General features: G+C 44.2%; 1 protein-coding gene across 1 annotated transcript in view; it reads left to right on the forward strand.

Moving 5' to 3' along the window:
- The window catches only part of LOC147017924 (broad substrate specificity ATP-binding cassette transporter ABCG2-like), a 226472-nt gene that overhangs the window by 49167 nt on the left and 154068 nt on the right, over window positions 1-23237 (forward strand). The window contains exons 3-6 of the mRNA XM_085897017.1: window positions 4799-4913; window positions 13086-13238; window positions 17534-17691; window positions 17861-18012. Coding sequence (XP_085753143.1) covers window positions 4799-4913; window positions 13086-13238; window positions 17534-17691; window positions 17861-18012 — 578 coding nt within the window. The remainder of the gene's footprint in view (window positions 1-4798; window positions 4914-13085; window positions 13239-17533; window positions 17692-17860; window positions 18013-23237) is intronic.

Raw genomic sequence — 23237 nt, forward strand, 5'->3', positions numbered from 1 at the left:
CTCAGATGCCATGCCCCCAAAGATTGTCAGTTCTGCTCACGACTGGGCGTTGCCAACTCTCTAACTCCCTGGTGCTCTGTTACATTTCGGTGCGAGTTAACATTTTACCACCTCGTTACACTGGGGTTTAGCAAATTCAAATTCTAGGACATTTTTTGAGAACTTCCTCCAGTTTCTGGTGTTGCCTTTATTTGTCGGACTTTCTTGAGTTTCTATAAATCATTTGTGCCTGCTTTTGCTTTGAGTTGTCTCATAAAGATAGAGACCCTATCTTAGACACATGACATGCTTATTGTTTAAAAGACCTTTTGTTCATGAAAATCTTTGTGTGGTCATTCTGGGTAAGGGACTTCACAATTAAGCGCAAGAGAATTGGCTTTAAAAATCCGGTAATGGGCCGATTGGGAAAGGCGCATTTAAAGCACTCTTGAAAGATGAACACCACACTTGGGAAACACACATTTAATGCGGTATCAAAAGATTAACTGGATGCCTCTCATCCACATCACCTCTGATACGGTTATATTGGAATGAGCTGATTTGTCACACGTTCACGGATTGTTTAACCACAAGCTGGAGCCATTCAAAAATTATGTAACACTTTTTTTTTTATAGGGAGGCATGTAAGGGCTTGCCCAAACCTTACTAATAATTTTTATTTGGCATGATTAGATTTTTTGGGGTCCCTCATCATGATTAACACTCGACCCAAACAAAGCCAATGGAAATCTAACGCAACAAACTCAAGCAGTGTAGAACCAGTAGAGGCCTACAGGCCTCCTGTGTTGGGCTTACCATAAAACCAAGATGGTGGCCATATAATTTTGTCTGGGTGATATGGTGGGTGGAGTCGAGCAACCAATGTGGGTGTGGTCTGGCAGCTGTCCGACCAATGGGTGCACATTTCAAAAATCGACCCCAACAAGAACCCCAACAACAACAACAACAACAACAACAACAACAACAACAACAACAACAACAACAACAACAACATCAACAACAGCAGCAGCAGCAATGCGGAGCTTTTGTTGCAGGTTGCAGGTAAAAAATCAATAAACAGTTTCCCACCGGTAAATTAACCTGAACTGGTAAAGTACCCGCCCTATGGGCAATCTTGTTCCAAGCATACAACTGTTAGTCTGATGCTCACCTTTACTTGGGCAGTGTAAAGGCAACTGGCAACTCTGTTTACCGGTGGCCAGTGGTTTTAACCTTTTTACCACCATGCCCCCTCTTGTAGTTGGTCCTTGCCTCCATGCTACCCCCCCCCCCCTCACATCTTCAACAAAATGATTAAAAATCCCTCCTGAATTAAAAGGAAAAACTGAAAAAATGTGTGTTTTTAGTCTTTTTATTGAACAAAGCATTCTCTATAAGCAACACTCATATACACAGCATATTTAATGAGATGACCAACAAGCCTGGTGTTGGCGCAGTGGTTCGGGCAGCGGCTTGGGAGCCAAAAAAAGTCCTGAGTTCAAGCCCCGTTGGGCCACTGAATATATATATATATATATATATATATATATATATATATATATATATATATATATATATATATATATATATATATATATATATATATTTAATACACCAGGGGGTTGACTCAGCCTGTCATCCTTCCGAGGTCGGCGAAATGAGTACCAGTGTACTGGGCCGGTGTATACCCCGGTTAAAATAGGTGTACCATATCCCTGTGTCGTAAGAGGCGACCAGGGTTGCGTCAGGAAGGGCATCCGGCATAAAACATGTGCCAAATCACTATGCGGATCATGCGGATGATTCGCTGTGGCGACCCCTAACGGGAGCAGCTGAAAGAAGAAGAAGAAGATATATATACACTGCATATATGTATGTATGTGTATGCATGTATATACCAAGTCGTATAACACCAGGGGGTCGACTCAGCCTGTCATCCTTCCGAGGTCGGCGAAATGAGTACCAGTGTACTGGGCCGGTTCATACCCTGGTTAAAATAGGTGTACCAGATCCCTGTGTCGTAAGAGGCGACCAGGGTTGCGTCAGGAAGGGCATCCGGTGTAAAATATGTGCCAAATCATGATGCGGATCATATGGATGATCCGCTGTGGCGACCCCTAATGGGAGCAGCCGAAAGAAGAAAAAGATTTAATGAGATACTTGACATTGCTTCTTAGCTACCAGATCTTGAATGCGTGGTCGAATGCCAGAGAGAGCACAACGCAAATCCCCTTCAACGTTTAGCTTGTTTCTCTACTTGGTCTTGACTGCAACGAGCGTAGAAAATGCAGCTTCACAAAGATATGTTGATCCAAACTGTCAGATACCAAATAGCTTGATGTGAGATCAAAGGGTAAACAGGAAGGTACGTGACCCAGAACGTCTCTCGATCCGGTTTTTTGAAGTCTTCTTCAGCCGAGGAGTTGAACTTTAACTCAACAAACTCCTCTTGCACTTCGTCTGAAATATCAGCCACTTCACACTGAAATGGGTTCCTAATGAATTTCCAGGCTTCGTACTTCTCATCGATATCCGGAAAGTATCTGATGAATTCTGCTTTCAATTCAGTCAGATGATTAATTATTTGTTTCTTTAACTCCGAATCAAGGTAACTATGAATGAGAGTGGAATCCAAGTTAGCAAAACTGGCTGTATTTCCATCCTCAATTTGACATTTCCAGAGGTCGAGTTTGGCCATGAAGGCTCGAAAGACGTCATGGTCCATGATTATGTTGATATTTTTCCCTTGGAGTTTGAGGTTGATGGCATTCAGCGCTTCAAAGATGTCCACCAGGTAAGCTAGAGATAGCAAAAATCCTTCAGACTGGAACTTGTCATGGAGATCTGCTTTCTGCTGTGCATCTAGAAATGTTGCCACTTCTTGTTGTAGTTCATAAAGCCATCCAAGTATGTTTCCCTTCAAAAGCCATTGTACGTTTGTGTGGAAAAGCACGACTTGATGTTCAGAATCCATATCCATACATGGCTGTTTGAAGAGACGACTGTTTTAGGCTCCAGCTTTGATGAAGTTGACTACCTTGATGGACAGGTTCATGACCTCCCTCGTTTCAGCAGGTAGAGTTCTGGATGCTAAGGCTTCACGATGAAGGATGCAGTGTGTACCTATAGCAGATGGACTTTTTTCTTTCACTCTTGTTATGAAACCACATTGCAAACCAAGCATGGCCGGAGCTCCATCAGTACATACCCCTACCAGCGAGTACCACGAAAGTTGGTTTTCCTGGAAGAAGTTTGATACCACTTTAAAAATATCTGTTGCTGTTGTATAACTTTCCATGGGATGGCAGAAGAGCATTTCCTCTTTTACACTATTGCCTGGCATGAAACGAGCATACATCAGTGGCTGAGAACACTGAGCAACATCAGTCGTTTCGTCCAACTGGATGGCAAATACAGGAGAGGCTCTTACTTGGTCGAGAACTTGATCTTTGATGTCTTGAGACATTTCATCGATCCTTCCCTTGACGGTATCGTTTGATGGAGAGATTTGGGAAAGCTTGTTTGCACTATCCTTCCCCAGAACGAGCTCTGCTGCACGCAGTACACTTGGTTTTAAGAGAGTCTCTCCGATGTTTTGGCTCTTTTTGCTCTATGCAATCAACATAGCGATCTCATCTGAAACCTCAACAACCTTTGAAGTCTGTTGCCGAAATGCTCCACTGCTGTCTATCTTTGCTTGCTTCAAGGACTGCCTTTTTGTTTCAAAGAATGCCTTGTGTTTGGCAGCTGGAACAGGATGCATTGTCTTCAAGTGGTGTTCCAAGTATGTCGGCCGCATGCCATCATTTCTCAGTCTTGTAGCATATTACGCACTGGGATACCTCTGTGTCACCCTTTTGGAGGGACACAAATCCAAATCGAATATATTCGTCAAGATACTTCCGCTTTTTTGCACTCATTGTGAATGATTTAGTTTGAAATGGGTACTGCAAATCTGTGGGAAAAAATTTTTAATATTAAAATTACAATAAAATATAAATTCTAATATTAAATTTAAATAAATGTTAAATTTTAAATTTAATTTTAATATATAAAATGGTAGGCCTCGTAGCCAATAGAAAACGAAAGTTATTAAAGGCGATACTTTTGTTTTTTTATGTTCATCACGATATTATGCAAACACTTGTTAAGAGAATTCCAAAAATAATTGGAGAAATTCATACTTTTTTCTCAGGGCTCGCACCCCCTCTGGAAATTACTCACACCCCCCCCCCCCAGGTTAAGAGCCAATGCCGGAGGAAATAAACCCCCCTGAGTTACGTGCAAGAAGCAAAAACATTCCTACTGCTTATTATTAAAAACACCTCACTGCACTGGAAAATGCGAGGACAGGAATACCCTCCCACACCTGAAGGCAACGCTACACATTGCACATTCACATAGAAAATTTGCATACTCCTCTTTCCCCAACCAAGACTGCCAGGCAAAGATAAAAACAACCCAATGCACTAATTGGGGGCATGCTGATCCTATGTAGCAAGTCTGGATGTAATCGGCCCAGAACTGTAGGAGGAGTTGCGCAACAAACAAACGCCAGTCTGTGGATTATAGTAAGGATTTGCCATATCAAATTTCATTTCTTTGAGCTGCAGTTCAAGAAGACAACTCGCCTCTGAAAATGCACATCAACTACCTGAATGAGATATTTGAGTTAACACAATAGGATAGCCAAAGAGCCACCAAAAACTTTTTTTTTCTTCTTTACAACAAAATACAACATCTGTGTGGTTCCTTACAAGTTAGTGTCTGTGCTAAACATACTGTGTCACTCCTAACTCCACTGCACAATGCTTTCTAGCCTCCTGGACATCCTAGCTGGCCGCAAACACCCTTCAGGGCTGTCCGGAGAGGTTCTCGTTGATGGCACCACATTACCTGCAGACTTCATATGCAGATCCGGCTATGTCGTGCAGGTGCGTTTCAAAAATGTACAATTTTGTCTTTGTATCAGGGATGTTTGACAATTAAGTCAGCAAAAAATTGTGGACATTCAGCTTTCATTCTGTGCCCCCACCCCATCCCAAAATCACCTTCCCTGTACACTATCAACAAAGGGACGGCCAATTCCTCCCACCCCGATCCTCATCCCCTCACTTTACCACTGCTTCTGCATCACCGATGGTTTGTTATTCCTTTTCTTGTCCACCTAGCCCCAGGCTGTGCTGCTGTTGCAGTGCCCCTTGTAGAGGTCAGGGCAGTAACTTGAAATTGAGTAGGAATCCTGGCCCAGCTTTATACTGTCATCACAGGCAGGGTGAGTCAATGTGTGTGTGGTCCCTTGGATGGACATTAAACGAGCGTCCTCTTTGCCAGCACTTGCTGGACGTTAAATATCCCATAATGTCCTTTGTGAAGAGTAGGCAAGCTATTTCCGGTACCATGGCCAAATTCCAAATTCCTGCCCTCACCAGCAGAGAGCATTGTACCAGCAGAACACCCACACCCTCAGCCAATGATGCTAACCTGCAGCCTTGTGCTGCATGAAAATGAAGAAGAAGAATCCAACAGCAATCAAAGCAGCTCCCCTGGTTAATGTCCCATCTGATATATGGTGTACTTTTCTATGTAATGCCTGCCTGCGGAGTAACATTTTGATGGTTTATGGTTAGAACAACAATCAAATCCAGATTTTGAGCCACATTTTAAGCCGTGGTGAAGTTTCTTGAGGCCTGTCAGTCTGGAACAATGTTCCTGAGGATTGTGCTCTTCTTACTGATAAGTCATTCAATGCTTTATCAGCATCGCTTGGCTACTCCACAAATTGATTGCAAACAAATTCCAAATTTGATTGGAAAAGAGAGTGTGCAGTGGCATTTTATAAACTGAAAATGCATTAACAGATGCACCAATGTTGGCCTTCTGACCAAGCATGGTGAATTAATTGCTGATGTTGATGGCAGTGAGCTCAGATTGATTAGTGTCCTTGTAAAACAGCAGCAGGACCAGAACAAATGATCTATTTTAACAATATCTCACCATTAGCAGAATTACTGTGCAACATAACAGAATTGTTGGCAGTGACAACAGCCCTTTACCGGTTACAACCATATTATTATTGTTATTATTATTATTATTGTTATTGTTATTACACACAGAGGAGAAGTTGAGGTAATTAGCTTGACCACGTATTGTTTTTTTAAAGAGGTTAAATAAATACCATTCAAAGGTGATGCATCTACCTAAGCATTTGCAATCGTCCTGTGCTATCATATAGACCCTGCCATGAAGAACAGTTCAAGTGAGGAAAGGGGGGAGCATCATGACCCTGGTCATGTTTGTGTTAGATTGGAATATGTCCATAATGGGCCAGAGGAGGAAATCAAATTAGTAAATTCAGGTGGAGCAGACTCATGGGAGGCAGTTAAGGAGTTCAGGAGAACCCAGTGGGATGATTCAGATTTGGGAATGATAATTGGCTGGAAATAATTTGGTGAGAGACCGAGTTGGGAAAGGTGTTTATCCCAAAATCAAAAGCATGTTCTACCCAATGGAATGTTTGGAAATTAAAGTTGTTTGTCTTGGTTCCTGATAGTCAGTGAAGACAAATACGTACGTTATTATTGGCGTTCTGAAAGAGTAAAAAGGAACTTCTTCTGCTCCATTATGAAGACAGCGAGGCAGTTTGGGAATTTGGATAAAAACCTATAAAAGTTGAAGAAAACATACTTTAATGGATTGACTGTGAGAAGGATGTGGAATGATGGGGCCATCACTGCAATGATTGAGTTACAAGAAAAGCTCCATTGCCCATTGGAAATGAAGGGGCACCAAAGCATTTGTATACTTTGTGACAAACCATCGAAAGAAGCACAGTTGATGTCATTTGTCTCTTCCCTAAATCTCCACAAAATAACAGTCACATCTTTGTGGCCTTGGAATATTTTACTAAATGGTCTGAAGGTTATCCCTGACCTTATCATGACTGTCTACTGTTGAGTGATTCTTCTTCGTTGATTGGCAAGTGTGAGCTGATTTGGATATTAAAAAATGGCCAAACCACAATGTGGTTTATATTGTATTTCTAGGTATATCAATATGATGCTGGAATATTATGAAGGTTGGTACAATTTTTCACCTATTGAGCCAAAATGATCGGCTATCCTGTTTTCAGATGTAAGAGGCAAACACTTTTATATTGTGGAAGATGCACATCACCTGGAAAGCAAATAAAGATTTTAGCATGAATTAAATGAAGGGTAAATGTAGTCGCGTAACACTCAACATGATCCAGGTTCTTTCATACAAGTCACAGCAAACCATGTTCATAAAATATCTGTGGTTAAAATATCATGCATATTATTTGAATGGTAAGCTGTGTCTTCATATTGTTGCGGACCCGAGGTTGGGGGAGAAGACCACGAGGGGTGGACTTCCTTGGGTTCTCACTGGACTCACCGGAATCGCAGGCAGTCACACATGAATAACGCTGTGTCACGGAAGGTCGCTAATCGACTGCAAATGCCAATAAATCGACCGTGTGACTTCGGGTCCTCCGTCTAAGACCGTTTAACCAAAGGTCACGTGATCATTACCGGAGAACACCCTCGGTGCATATTTGCTTAAACCAGATCACCTACAAAATCATATGCAGCTGAGCAGAACTGCCGAGCACGTACCAGCTCGGAAATAAATCATTGGGGAATAATGTCCTGGCCAAACTAGGGTATGGGCCATGCTGGACAAATGGAAGAAAACACTAAAACGAGCTGGGAACATTTCTATACAATACATTTATTTAATACAAAATCGAGGGAGGATATGTGGTACAGTGAATCTCGTTTTATTGTATGTACAGCAGGGGATAGCAAGGAATTTGTGGGGTGCGGTAAAAGACAACAAACTTGCAAATGTGGACACAGAGCAGGGTTATTCCAACTACCTTCTAAAGTCTTACTTATTCTGAGATGGGTGCCATCTCTCACACACACACACACACACACACACACACACACACACACACACACACACACACACACACACACACACACACACACACACGCACACACACACAAAATTAGATAGTCAAGAAAGAGAGAAAAAGGTGAGGATAAACGCCCTCGAAATACATGGCATGGTTGGCTGACAAACGTGGCCCAGGATGCTTCAGGAGAGGTAGGTGGGAAGGATACTGGTGTCTAAAATGTGGGAATGGGAGGTGCGATGTATGCAACACGAGGGGGTGCTTTTTTCAGAATTTTGTTCCTTTTTGTCCCAGCCCGCAACGAACAGCTGGGCTATTGTGACCACAGTAGACGGGATAGAGGGGGGTATTGAGAGATGGTAGAATAGATACATGAGAAGGAAGGTCCCTAACCTAACTGTGTAAATATCCGTATGTGTAAAACGCGTACCCCCGTGGGATGCTCAGATTGAACATTCCCACCTCGTGATATAGCGTGTTATCTCCTCCTCGTTTGATCACCGGGACTTGTGGCACCATGCGCTCTGCAATGATCTGCCATATGCGGCCGGTTGGCAACCTCATCTGGCTACACAGTATCATTGCGGCACGATGATGGCAAGGCAGTGAGATCTACTCACACGCTCTCGTACAGGCTGTGACTAAGACGAACTAAGGGAACAAAGAAGGGCAGCCACATATTCCCAATGCTCGCTGCTCAATGCTCTCTGCTCAACGCCCTCTGCTCGACGCTCAACCTCGACGCTCCGCGATGTCCCCACCCTTCCCTTCCCATGTCCCCACCTCATCCCTTGCGGTCTTGCCATGGTTTTATGACAGGATGGGGGCAGTTGTAATAATGATCAACCAGGATGCTCACCCGGGATTTTCCTGGCGAAATGCGGTGGTAATTGTGGGTATCTCGAGCATGGTTGAGTGCTGCGTGGCACCAAGAGTAGTGGCTGATACCTTGTACCGCTCAAAATAGAATGGCAAGGTATAAGTGTGAAGGGTTGCGAGAGTATTTTCCCATGTGTGGGAGGTGTCTGCGGTAAAGATGGTGAGGATTGAAGTGAGGTGCCTGTTGTGAATTGGCACGCAAATAGGTACGGAAAAATGGCGCGCAAACTCCCAAGGAAGGATGTCTTGTCAGCAACGAGTCAGGTGATCAGAGCCACGGGAGGCGCTCGCAGCATGCACTCGCCAGAGATGCTGGTAACCGGGCACACGGGAGGCACTCGCAGCGTGCCTGCTAAATTGTTCATTGAGCGGCGTGCATGCTTGCATGCATGTTGTATATAATGGCTAAAAGAAAGGGTTAAAGTGGAGGTCAGAATGAGGATTGAAGACATATATTTTACCTGACTGCAAGTCTCACGCAACACAATTTTAAGGAAGGACTAACTACACGAATACAAATGAAATAACTGCTTGAGGATCACTGTGTGTTGGCTGGCCATTATCTTAGAGGCATGCGGTATTGTAGAACCACAACAATATGTCATGGTTTGTTTGAAGAATTGACTTTGAACATCTAAAAATATTTGCTTGTGTGAATTTCAGGACAATTTTGGCTTATAGTCACATGCTGCAAAAGCATACAATTTCTCTTTTCCACCCTTAATTTCAGTTAAGAACATAAAAGTGAATGTTTTACACTTCATTACATCCGTCGTAGTGAGGGAGTTTGAAAATAACATCTGCCGGCATCTTCTTGTGAAATGCATTTTGAGTTGTGTTTTCACCTAGCGATAAAACCTGATGGATAAGGGGCTGGCTTAGGATCTTAGGGACCTGAGTTCAAGCCCCATTGGCTGCTGAATATACACCAGGTGGGGTTGCCTCAGCCTGTCATCCTTCCAAGGTTGGTTAAATGAGTACCAGTGTTCTGGTAGAGGGGCACAGCTGTGCTTCCAATAAATGATAGCTACCCTGGCAGCCAAGCTGCCACATGCTAGAACAGAACCTAGAGATACAGTAAGTGCTTTTGAGTTTGTTTGTTTTTTTCAACCTGAATATAATTCTAATCTTATTTGCCTCTGAACTGGATGTCCAACTTGGATTATAATCTCGACCCACCTATATAATGTCAGCCTGGTGTTTCGCAGGCAGGGCGAGGCATTGTGTGTGCCGTCCATCAGATGGACATCATACTAGGCATCTGGTCTGCCTACATTAGTTGGTGGGTGTTAAAGATCTGATGACGTCCTTCCTGAATAGTAGCTGAGTTAATGGCAGCACCTTGGCCAAATTAATTTTCCTGCTCTAACCGACTTAGATGAACGTCATGTCAGGCCAGACGGTTTACGGTAGACTTTGGCCAAAAACTTTCCTTGCCAATTCCAAGGTGGGAATAATTGTGGCTGTTAGGCACATCATCACCATATACTTATCTCTTTTTGACATTAAAAAATATGTGGATTGCACGAAGTCCTTTATTATGTCAGTTGATTTTTAAGCCCCAAGAATAAAGGTATCACAAAACTCAAGGTTCTTGGATCAATCGATATCCAATCAGCTGTCACATGTAGTCCAAAGTTTCATTTGCTGTATTAAAAAAATAACACAAGAGATACACAAATTCAATGGCATTGCACTGCACTGCACTCAAACAGCAGAGCAAAGAAAAGCAAAGCAAATGATGACTGGATCTTATTTTCCACTCTCATTCTGCTACACTATACATATATACGTATGTACTCAGTCCAAGATGCAGAAAATAGCAGAGCTTCAGCACCACACTCCCCAGTAAAATTGTACTTCAGCCAAAACGAGCACATGACAAGTACCGGAGGATTGGAGAGTAGCAAATGTAACACCATTATTTAAGAAAGGATCCAGAGAAGAATTGGGAAACTAAAGACCTGTTAGTTTGGCTTCAGTTGTAGGGAAGGTGTTGGAGATATTAATTAAGGACCAGATGAGAAACCATTTTAATAAATACAAACTAATTAAAGGGAGTCAGCATGGGTTTAGGCCTAAGTCACATTTGCTCTACGGCGAGGATACGGCGGCCGTACGCTCTCTGAATTGACAGATACGTGTGGCGGCCGCAGAGTTTCTGTGGTGGCCTCAGGGTGGCCCTACGCCGTTTGGCTATATTTTACAGGCCGTAGGGTCGCCGTGGAATTATAGCGCGGAGTTATAACTTTTTTCATTTCTACGTTCGCCGTAGCAATTCGACAAGCCGAAACAAAATAACTGGTAAAAAAAAAAGAACCCACCCGTTACCGTCCGTCTGGCCACATGTTCGCCTTAGGGCCCCCCTGTGGTCGCCTTGTCGCCTTGCGGGCACCTTGCGTCTACCTTGAAAACTCTATGGCCACCGCAGGAACGCCCTAAGGTCACTGTGCGACATCAAATCAAAGACCGTACGGCACCCCCACGTTTTCGGTCTCCACAATTTCTAAATACGCCGTGCGGCTCCCCGAAAAAAAAAAATAACATGTGACTGCTACATTGTGTGACCGTGGAAATACTGCGGCCACCCTATAATTGCTAGTGGCCGTAGATTTTGTAGACCCCACGACCGCCGTGGCAAATGTGACTTTGGCCTTACCAAAGGTAGTTCCTGTCTTACATATCTTTGAGAGTTCGATGAAGCAGTGTCTGATTGGGTAGATGATGAAAAGGCAGTGGACATAGTATATTTAAACTTTAAGACGGCATTTTATAAGGTACCACATCCGAGATTGTTAGCCAAAGTGAGAGTTTGTGGAGTGGCAGGTAAGGTAACTAATTGGATTTTGGGTTTAAAGCAGGGGGAATTCATCAATGTGTGTGTCGTGACTGCCGTCCTTCAAATGGACGTGAAACTAGGCATCCCGTCTGTTGGCCAGCATGAGTCGTTCGACCATTAAAAATCCCACGGTGTCCTTTGCGATTAGTCGGCGAGCTATCGCCGGCACCATGAACAATTCCAAATTCCTACCGCCACATACAGAGGGCACTGCATCAGCGGGACAGCCGTGCCCTCAGCCAACGATGCAATTGTGCAGCTTTGTGCTCCTCACAAAAGAAAAAGAGGACTTCTCATTCAACTCTGTAGTATTTCTCTCATCACACCATTAAAAACATCGGGTTCCAAGGGAGTCAACAAGGTGCGGAGGGGGGGGGAGGTGATAAATGCCATCCAAAAGAGGTATTTGCTTCCTTCTCAAGTACGCACATAATTCTGATAAAACTTGACCACAACCTTCATCACCCGTGATGTACCAAAGATTGTACACGGCATATAAAAACAAATCCATAGGTATTTACTTTCTACTCCATTACATATTTTGTGGGTCATCCACACCTTCCAGTGGTTCCCTGGTTATCTTCTCCAGTTGCTACCAGGTGAGCACCCAGCGGTATTGCCCCTGTGTTTTATTTGTGGAGGAGCCCACACCGGACAGGCAGATCACTCCGACCCTGAAAGTAATAAATGAGCCATCTGGGTTTATTTTACCAACAGTTTGATCGTGACCGGGTCATTATCCAGCGACTACACCAGTTTCTCGACTATTAGACTCTATTACTATACTTCCTTGACGGTCCCAATTATTACCATCATTCTGTGGGATCGTATGGGAACATTTTTGTCCTAAATCTTTGAAAAGCCAGTTGATAATGCCTGACATTCCTGGAAGTCGCTCTACATCGGCACACAAGTAGAACAATGGATGTTAAACCGAGTAGTAGTAGTTCATGTGTCATAGCCATGCATTTATGTGGAAAGGTGCGTCATAACCAGAACCTTGGAATATATATCCGAAATACTGCTGCCTCGGGTGCCTGCGATGACTCGTCTACTCTCTGCGAAGGAACACCTTGGGATCCTTAACTTTCACCAATTAATGCTAGCAGATGCGACACCCAGCGTAACGTCTATACGAGGTATGACACACACAACGATACATCACAGTCTGTGAAACACCATGGTGAGAGTATATAGCTGTGCCGAGATTCTAACCCAGGCTTGTCAACTCAAAAGTGAGTGTGCAAATTCCTCTGAGCTATCCTGGCAGCCCTTTCTGGAATATAAATCCTTAATATTGCTGTCTTCAGTTACTTTTGAATTCACAATCCTTTCGGGATACCTTTCCAATGTCCTAAGCATTATGATATCATCATAACGATGACAAATGTCAAATATTATTTCTCAATGGTGAGCTTTGAAATTGCCACCCATCTCCTTTCCCAGGATGACGTTGTTATGGGCACGTTGACAGTGAGAGAAAACCTGGCATTCTCAGCTGCTCTTCGTCTTTCCAATTCCCCCTCATCGGCTGAACGAAAAGAATGTGTGGAGAGACTCCTTTCAGAGCTCGGCATTACAGTCGTTGCTGACAGCAAGGTGGGTGTCAATCATGGACTTAATCAGGCCCATGATCAGGTGGTTTTTGTGTCGTTTTTGTTGGCTGGTTTGTTTTATGAAGCATGGATAAATCGTATGACCATGATTTCCCAGCAATTGTACCAATAAATACCTCTGCCACAAAAGGTGGATGGAGATTGTGTCTCCGTATGTTTGTCTGTCTGTCTCTGTTTGTTTGTGAACAAAATATCTCAAAAGGTTGAGGACAGATTTGGCCGAAATTTGGTGGAAAGCTTTGGTATGTGACAAACAAAATGATTAGATTTTCATGAAGATCCAAATCCGGATCAAGATCCGAGAATTTTTCAGTGATTTGTATATTTATTTTAATTTTATTTTTTCACCATTGGTGATGGGGCCAAAAGCGACATAATACGATTTCTGAATAAGTTGTAGACGGATTCAGACGAAACTTGGTGGGCAGGTTGGGTATGTAACAAGGTAGAATTGATTCGATGTTAGTGAAGATCCGAATCCGGTTGCAGATCTGAGAATTTTAAAGTGATTCTTCATCATTGAATGATAGGGCGAAAACGACATATAAGCAGGATTTCTGGAAAAAAAATGGGGACGGATTCAAATGAAACTTGGTGGGCAGGTTTGATGTGGAACAAGGAAGAAGTGATTCAATTTTGTTGAAGATCAGAATCTGGATCCGAGAATTTTAAAGTGATTCTTCACCATTGAGCAAGGGCTAAAACGACATATAGCAGGATTTCTCAAAAAAGGTATGGACGGATTCGGACAAAACATGGTGGATGAGTTGGTTAGGTGATCAGAAGAGGCTGATTAAATTTTAGTTTAATCCAGATCCGGCCTATCAGTGGGAAACAAAACGTAAACTAGAACGGGCACTCGTAGAGCGCATACCTTCACCGCAGCCACTAGTTTGAACATGGCATGAGAGTGAAATGAGGAACTAAAATTCCACTAAATCTGCTCGGGAATTTCGAAAATTTAAAGTCCATGATCCAGATTTTGTGAAAGGATTTTGTTATTAGAACTATTACGATTATGACAATTTTAGGTGATTCGTTGTCCCGAGTGCCGAACTCTTTAGCATGTAGGGTCGGATTCGGTCGAATGTCACTGACCACGCAGACACGACCTGGATCAAGTAGATCATGTTTTCAAATCCGAGCAAGGACAAAAACGTCACTTTAATTGGCGTCTAATTAAACAAGAAAGTAAAACTCCTTTTACTAAACCATGAGCGAAGCGATGTGCATATCAAACTATACCAAGTCTCCTTAATGAAAGTTTGTTGTATTTTACTTCGTAACTAAGTTTGGTAGGGCCCTTATGGCCCTTGTTGCATCAGCAGACACACAGTTTAGAGACAGAGATATATTCTAGTTTACACCCAAATGATCCGATCGCTCCCAAAATCTAATGGATTTGTCCTTTCATGATGCCAAACAAATCCAAAACAATTAAACCCTCTCTGCGTTTTGTTTTTTTGCCTTAAGTTGTCCACAACGCTTTCCGATATAAATGTGAATTTGTGTGACCCCCTTGGCCTTTGACCCCCAACCGCTGCTTTGGGTGACAAAAGTACTATACCATGTGTCATATTAGAGGATGGGGAATTTAATTTTGAACATTTAGGAGTTAATTTGCTGTAAATCAAAACAAAATTGACAATTTAATCGCGAAAAAACGATTTTGACCTTTTTGTGACCTTGACCTTAACCTTTGATCCGATCGCTCCCAAAATCTAATCGATTTGTCCTCTCGTGATGCCAAACACATTCACAAAATTTCATGACAATCTGTGAAGTGGTTTTTGTGTAATGTTGTCCACAACGCTTCCCAATCAAAAACTCCATTTTGGTGACCCCCTTGACCTTTGACTTCCACAGACTAACTAGGGTTGCAAACACTATACCATACGCTATATCAGTGGATCGAGATTTGAATGCTGAACATTTTGTACTTAATTTGATGTAAATCGGAACAAAATTGACACTTTAATCGCAAAAAAACGATTTTGACCTTTTTGTGACCTTGACCTTGACCTTTGATCCGATCGCTCCCAAAATCTAATCGATTTGTCCTCTCATGATGTCAAACAAGTCCACAAAATTTCATGACAATCTGCTAAGTGGTTTTTGCGTAATGTTGTCCACGACGCTGCCCAATGAAAAATGCTTTGTGGTGACCCCCTTGACATTGAACCCCCAACCGCTACCTCGGGTAATTACGCCACACTTTCATGTGGCATAGCCTAGAATGTAGAATTGAGTAATGAACATTTTGGTGTTGGTTTTATCTCGTTCGGATAAAAATTGACCGCGTTATGACGAAAAAAACGATTCTGACCTTTTCGTGACCGTGACCTTGACCTTTAATCTGATTGCTCCCAAAAGCTTCACCTGGCGTCCTTGAGTAACTGCACATCATCTCTGAAAATTTCATGCAAATCCGTCCAGCAGTTTTTGCGCAATGTTGTCCGCACACATATTTACCAATAAATAAATACACAGGGGTCAATACAATACCTTCGTCAAACGAAGTTTGCGAAGGTAACTAATCAGCCTGGCACAGGTTTGCATTCCACCGAGTGGCCGTTCTCGGTCATTCTCTTCAAAGATGAACCTTTTGCAAATCAGATGAACATGTATGGATTTGTAAAATTCTATGATCATTTTCTCTCCCCATGGCTACACCAGTTTTGTACAAATCACCAACTTGATTTGCTCCAAAACAACCCCAAACCTTAACTCACCCAATCACGTGTTTAACTGTAGGTGTTTAACACACTCATCTGTCAAGCTTCTATAAGTAGCTGCAAACAAACGCTTTCATTAAGTGAACCAAACCGATTAGGTTAAAATTATTTGTTTTACAATGCTTTTTTTTCGAAGTCTGCAAAGCTTCAACACTCAAGTAATTCTACGTATGAGGTCTTTAGCCATATTTTGCAGTCACAAGTTGTGGCTTCTTCAAAGCCCCAAAACCAATGAAACCAGCACGTCAAAGTGCCTTTTCAATATGGTATGGAACACGAGCCCTGTCCTGTTGTCACATTGAGCTGTGCTTTAACTTAAGAGACCTTAAGGGTGTGTTTCAACACTGAGAGTAGGAAGACTAAAATGATGCGTAAACAACTTTCATGGCAAGATGGCAGGAGCGAGTTGCATTCTGTGACAGAGTATGACCTGAAATGGCAAACTACGCTTCTCAAACTTGATGCCAGGGGAGATTTGAGATGCAGAATGTCAGGCACTTTCTGCGAATGAAATAGAAAACTTTGGCAGCGAGAATCATTGCTTAGACTTAAGAAAGCTCAGGCGAATCAACCCTACCATGATGTTATCATGAATATCTTTGTGTATTATAACTTTCACCTAAACACAGGGTTGCTTGTGATTGGTGATTGATTGCGTGATGTCTTGGTTCGTTTGTACTGTCACTTTTCTCCAATGGGGCTCAACTGCAGGGCAACCAAGGAACCCATAAATGAAATGCCGCTGAATTACAAAGCCTTACCAATATACACTGTGCTCACCCAATTATGTGCAAATATCAGACCTACCATGGATAATCGTGTTTTGGAGAAACTCCACTATCCCCACATTGGTGGGGGTTGTGGGGATGGGTTAATTCATACTCTACTCTATAAATGCTGAGCCTCAAACGAGAAAGCCAAACATACCATTTCTCATCTTGGTATGATTCGGTCAGGGTCAGAATCGAACCACTGATCTATCAGGGCTTTTGGGTTGTTTTACCATCTTGATAATAGCAAAGGATGCACGAGCAACTTGTGAAGATGAAGTTCAAATGCATACTTCCTACAGGGAGATGGGGGCATTGTTCGGACTGGTGTAGGAATGCAACATATCGTTGTCAGTTGATTGTGGGGGGGAGGAAAATATTTTGCAATTTTTGATTATTCAATAAAAATAGATGGCTCCTTGTATAATTTATTATTTCTTTTTTCCAACTAAATTTGTTGGCTTCCAAACCCTTTATCTGTCATGTGTGCAAGTGTGGCCTGTCCATCCATTCCATGGTGTCCACATACCTATTTTGACTTTTCCCTGCCTTATAAGTAAAGTGGGCATTAAACTTACAAATTATATCATAAGTATAAAGTTTTCGCTCTCCAGACAAAATGAGAATACAAATAACATGAAAACAAAAGCAAAAATTTCAAGCAAAAATACATCATTTTGACAATGCTATCCATCCATCCTGTTTATTTTTTAGACTAATAATGACTGTTATTTGAAAATGGTCTCACCACCCATCCTCATGTTTGAGAGCAGGTCGGCACAGAGTTGATACGTGGTGTGTCAGGTGGCGAGCGAAAAAGAACCAACATTGGAATGGAGCTTATAACAGATCCAGGGGTCTTATTCTTGGATGAACCAACTACAGGACTTGATGCAAGCACAGCCAATGCAGTCATGCGTCTGTTACGCAGGTTAAAGTGACATCTTTATTCCCATGCATTTTGCTATAATTTATCCTTTTAAAGGCTATCTCGCACATTGACTGTATTCGTTTTTATTCTGCTTCAAAAATCAAACCGTTTTTAACTCTATGTTGTCAGAAGCAGCATGTGAAAATGTCTCAACGACCGATGTGTGCAGGTTGTCACGAAACGGAAAAACAATAATCTTTTCAATTCACCAACCTCGGTACTCCATCTTCAAACTCTTTGACTCACTCACACTGCTCGCTGATGGTCATATAATATTCCATGGACCTGCGCAGAAAGCTTTATCCTACTTTAGCATAATTGGTGAGCCTCACTTTTCCTCTTTTCAGACGCGTTAATGAAACCCCTAAATTTCATTGCACTTTGCCAGTTTGGTATTTTGATCCATCATAATGGTCTGTGGAGAGTTCGTAGGATTGCTTCAAATATTTCCATTAGGGTAATATGTTCTCATAAGATAGTCAATGCTTTAACACACAATTTTGATTTTTTTATGCCTCTGCTGACGAATTGCCGGAGGCATTATATTTTTGTGTTGTCCCTCCATCCATCCTAATTTTCTCTGTTTTCCCTGCAACTGCTTATCCGATTGAGATAAAATTTTCACCACAGGTGCGACGACTCGTGTAGAAAGTTTCAACAGTTATGACATCATAGGTCATGTGGTGTAGCAGCTACTGTATATTGAAAAAAAGGAAAAAATTTGGGCGTTTGAATCTCCGAAACCACTCCATGGAAAAATTTGAAACTTAGCACAAGGAAAAATGTCAAGTATTCCCCATGGGAAACAAGTGTGATTTTTTTTTTTAATGAAGTCATCAGTGGCATCTTTATGACGTCATAATTGCATACGTCGAACGCTTTATCCGATCAGTATGATATTTTTTTGAGGATCATCTAGGGCTATATTGTTGGTGGTTGGGGCGTGAGATTGATGACCTCCTCAGTCATGTGGTTCGGCAGCCATTCTTTTTAACATAAAAATCTTCTTCTCCGAAACGGCTGAACAGATCGAGGAGAAACTTTGCAGGTATGATCGCCTATCCATGAGGAACAAAAAGTTCTCCAGCTATGATGTCATAGGTCACATGGTTTGGCAGCTCTGATTTTTTAAAAGAAGAAACCTTTAAAAATCATCTTCTCGGATCGAGGGGAAACTTCACACGCATGTTACCAGGGTGTTCGTGAATAATTGATAGGTCACATGTTTTTTTCTACTGTGTTATATGTTCTGCGTATTAGCTCTTATATGAGTCTCAACAAAGGGAGAAGGAGACAAGAGGGGCGGTCGAGGGATGCACAACAGTAGGGAACAACGACATTGGGAGATCTGTGGAAGGGAGAGGAATGGGGTACAGTCCATATGGTGAACAAGATGAACACTACAGGAGCTTTCAGGAGGGAAAACAGGGAATTTGAAGAAGGTTGGTTTGGGGTTGATTAACAGGGGTAGAAAAGATCAAGGTTTTGGATGGGGGAAGATATGACATGGGGGTGAACAGCTGTTTTAAAAACCTGGAGGGAAGAGTGCGATTAAAAGGAATGTGGGAGTTTGTTACAGAGGCAAGAAAATAGAGGAATGAAAGAGTGAAGGTGAGCAGTAATTCTTGATATTTGTAGTTTTACTGAAAGTAGGTTGCTCGCAAACCTTGAGTGCACTGTGGAAATATTGGGGGAGGGGGGGGGACACAGACAGAGAAATGTGGGGAGGGCAAGGTCAAAGAGGAGTTAGGAGAAGACAGAACCAGCCAACCAGCCAGCACCACCAGCAGTGAGACCAAAGACCACCAACCAGCCAGCAGTGAGAGAGTGAGACCCAAAGACTCGGCTTTATCGTGGGAAATAGCATCAATCCTGAAAGACTTCATTTCTACATCTTGGTGACATCCAAGGACTTCCTGAGGGCTCAATGACACCTGCATTGAGCATCTATTCTTTCTGTTCATCAGCCTCCTCTCTCTTGCTCCAAGGGAGCTGTCAAGCAGGCTGACTGACAGGCCAGGCCCCACCGGTGTGGACCTGATGTTTCACCAGGCACATATGTCCAATATCCTCAGGTGACAAGGAGAAGATTTCTATGTGTTGGTCAACCAGTTTGTGTAAGGCCTTCCACTGGGCCTCCTCTAAATCTGCACTACTCTGATTTGGGATCTCGTAAATGGGATCAGGCCAATTCCTACTATGTTCTGAATATCCCCTCTGGGGTCGGTCTGACTCGATGTTATAGTCCCTCAGCTCTGCGACTTATACCACTGGGGTGCAGTCTGCCGCCTTTGTGCCCCGTCCAATAGTGTGTGGTTCCGTGCTCACATTAATTACCCTGACGGGCACAATAGGCCCCTCAGTGTTCACTTGGGTGCGGCCCACGACTAAATCAGGGGTCGATTTCCCCACCAGTAGTTCGACCAGGCCACAAGGACCCTGCCAGGTTGGGTGAGCCCGCCACCATACCGGAACTGTTACCTCGGCACCCGGGGGAATGATCACGGAGTTGGGAGCCTCCAGCTCCACCTATTCATCCGTGCTCATGCCCCCTAACGGCAACTCTTCAATACCCATCTGCATGATTCCTCGACCCAAGTCGATTTTGCAACCACCGGCAGTTAGCACATCTAACCCTATTAGACATGAGTCTCATACCTCCGCCACCCAAACCTCGATTTTTTTAGAAAAGTGAGTCCAATTTAAGGATCATGAAACCACGCCCTATGATGGGCCTCAGTAACCGTTGCCCCAGTAGCTAGCTGCAAACTATGATTCTGCCGACGGTGGATATCATCCCAACCATCTACACTCAAATTAAGGACCACAGGGCTGATGATTGTGGCGCTTGCTCCTGTGTCCACAACGATGTCTACCCCTACGCCGGCAATTTTGCACCTAATCCTCAAATTGACAGTGGCAATTTGGCCGCAATAAATGACCTGTCACACCGGTGAGGGCTCTTTTCCATATGGTCTTGCTGAACACGGCCCTATATGCTCAGCACGCATGAGTTTCCCTGGGACTGGCGGGGGGGGGGTAGTGTCAGGGGCCGGCTCATCCTGTCTGCTTGGGGCGGAGTTGGTGGTCTGGTGGGTCGGGGTTTCTCCCGACGTGGGGCCCTACACTCCCGCGACAGGTGGCACATTCATCCACAGTTAAAGCACCGGGTATGGTGCATGCCTCTGATGTTCCAAATTGCACCCCCCCCCCTTTGTTCCGAATTGGGGTATTTACCAATGGCCCACCAGGTGTCCTCCTGCGAGCCATTTGCCATGGTCCAGACCCTGCCAACCAGCGGTCGACCACGTCCCAGACCATTCCCTCCAGCTCCGCTCGGGTGCCAAGACCAGTCCCGGCCCCAGGCTCGTGGCTGTCCACGGGGCCCACCTGCCGGACAGTTATCGCATGGCGCTCGTACCCTCTGGCTGGCGGCTTCGCTGCCTCCCATTGGGCGAGTGTCAGCCACCTTCTGGAGGTTTTCCGGCCAAAATATCATCAGCAGGGCCCCAGTGTCGGTTGCCGCAAGAGCTTGGATAAAATAATCCAGGGCAAGGTCTTCCTGGTAGGGTGCTGCCATGTTCGCATGCGCGATCCCCACTGCACGGTTGCCGTTTTCTTCCACTGAGCTGAGCTTTAACAAGCTTGCTCTGCTGTTCTATTCCGAATCAATTACTTAGGGTCGAATGGAGGCCTGCGAACGTCATTGCACCCGGGGGCATAGTGGTCAGGACCTCAGCCGCCGCGCAGTGCCGCCACAAGATGGATCCCACTCTCATCCGCGCTCCAGCCATGACCCCTGGCCACGTGGTCAAATTGGGCCAAATACGCCCTCAAGTCGGTCTTTCCGGCATATGGAGCTAGCGGCACCGGCCGGCCTCCTGGGTTCCTAGCCCCACTCACCAGTCCTTGAGGGACAAATGCAGCGGCGGACCCTCCGGATTCCGGCGGTGCTCTACCCCCGCGGAGCCCAAGCCACTCGCCTGGACAATTCGTCAACCCTGTCTGGGTCGATGTCCGCCCAGCACCATCTTGTGCACTCGACCATGCCATATTACTCGCACTCTGCACATACTCCGGCACAATCACATTGGGGGCTTGTGTTAGCCCAAGGGACCCCGGAGCCTCTGCCCCCACTAAACTTGGCATGTACCCTTTCGCACCATGCACCTGCTTCACCTCACCCAGCCTTATCTTCACTGGACTCACCTAGTCAAGTTCCACCTTAATGGCCCTTACCTTCCCCTACATTTGTGTTTGCTCCTCTTTCACTTTATGTAATTCATCCTTTACCCATTCTATCTCCCTTTGTGTCTCTGATAATTCCCCCTTTGCTATGCTAAAACACTCATTGGTCTCGTCCTCGTGTTTCTTTAATCGCTTCCCCATTTCCTGGTTCTTCGTCTCTACCTTCCGTCCCATCTCTTTAACCATTTTCGTCATCTCTTCGTGTCTCATTTTACACTCGTCCTTTATGGCCCCCAATTCCCCCTTTGTTTCCTGCTGGTCTTGTTTTAAGTTTTGTATCGGTTCGTGTTTTTCCCAATCTCCACTTTTAATTGCCCTTGTCCTTTTATTATTTCCGTCATCCCCTGTCCGAGTTTATCCACTTCTCATCCAACCGCCATTATTTTATCCGTCACTTCTTCCTTACCCGTCTTCATCGCGGTCCAAACACCTTCCACACTCTCTTTCACCCCGTTCATCTCCTCACGTACTGTATTGATCTCATCCACCATTTTCCGGTCCATGTTTTTCATTTCGCCCTTTACCTCTGCCAGCCCGACGTTCAAGCTTTGCTGCCCGCCTTTACCTTTTCCAGCTCCACCTTCATTTCCTCCTGACCTACCTTCAATGTATGTATATTTCCATCCATTTTTTGCATATCACCTCTCAGTGTTTGCATATCACTCCTCTGTTGGTTTCATCCCAGTTCCATCTGTTCAATCATTTGTTTCATTATCTCCATAAACTGGTCTGTATCCAATGGCTTTGGCAGAGCCGATCTGCTATGATCGGGTGTGGATCCGATAGGGATCGGTAGGTCCTCCATGAGGGAAATTTGATGCAGGGGTCCTCAAGCATTGTTATAGACGCCAGGTCAGGTCAGGTATGGGAGCATGTGCCAGAACAGCGCGTCGCTGCGTCCACTTTCCGCCGGTACTCCAGGGGCCTCCGTCTGGCCATCCCCCAGGCAGATGCCAGGTCCATCCCCATCTCCTTGAGATGATGGTCAACCTGCTGCAACCATGAGGCACGTGGTTGGCCCACTGGCCTCCTCCACTCATGAGACTCCCTCGCTGAGAGAATCTGGTGAGCAGGATCAGCATCAGGAAAACGAGCCACATTTCCATACAGCCGCAACTGACGCTCACGGACTATGCAGGTAAAAATCTCATCAGAGTCTCTCTCAGCAACCGCTCGTTGGACACAAAATCCGACCAGCGATAGCCAAGGATTCTCCGAAGACACCTGGTACGAAAGGAATTAAGTCTCCGTCTCAGATCCTTGGTCAGAGTCCAAGTCTCGCACCCATAGAGCAAGAC

The sequence above is a fragment of the Eptatretus burgeri genome, chromosome 10, assembly GCF_056783735.1.
Source record: "Eptatretus burgeri isolate ZD-2024b chromosome 10, Ebu_testis_v1, whole genome shotgun sequence".
Classification (NCBI taxonomy): domain Eukaryota; kingdom Metazoa; phylum Chordata; class Myxini; order Myxiniformes; family Myxinidae; genus Eptatretus; species Eptatretus burgeri.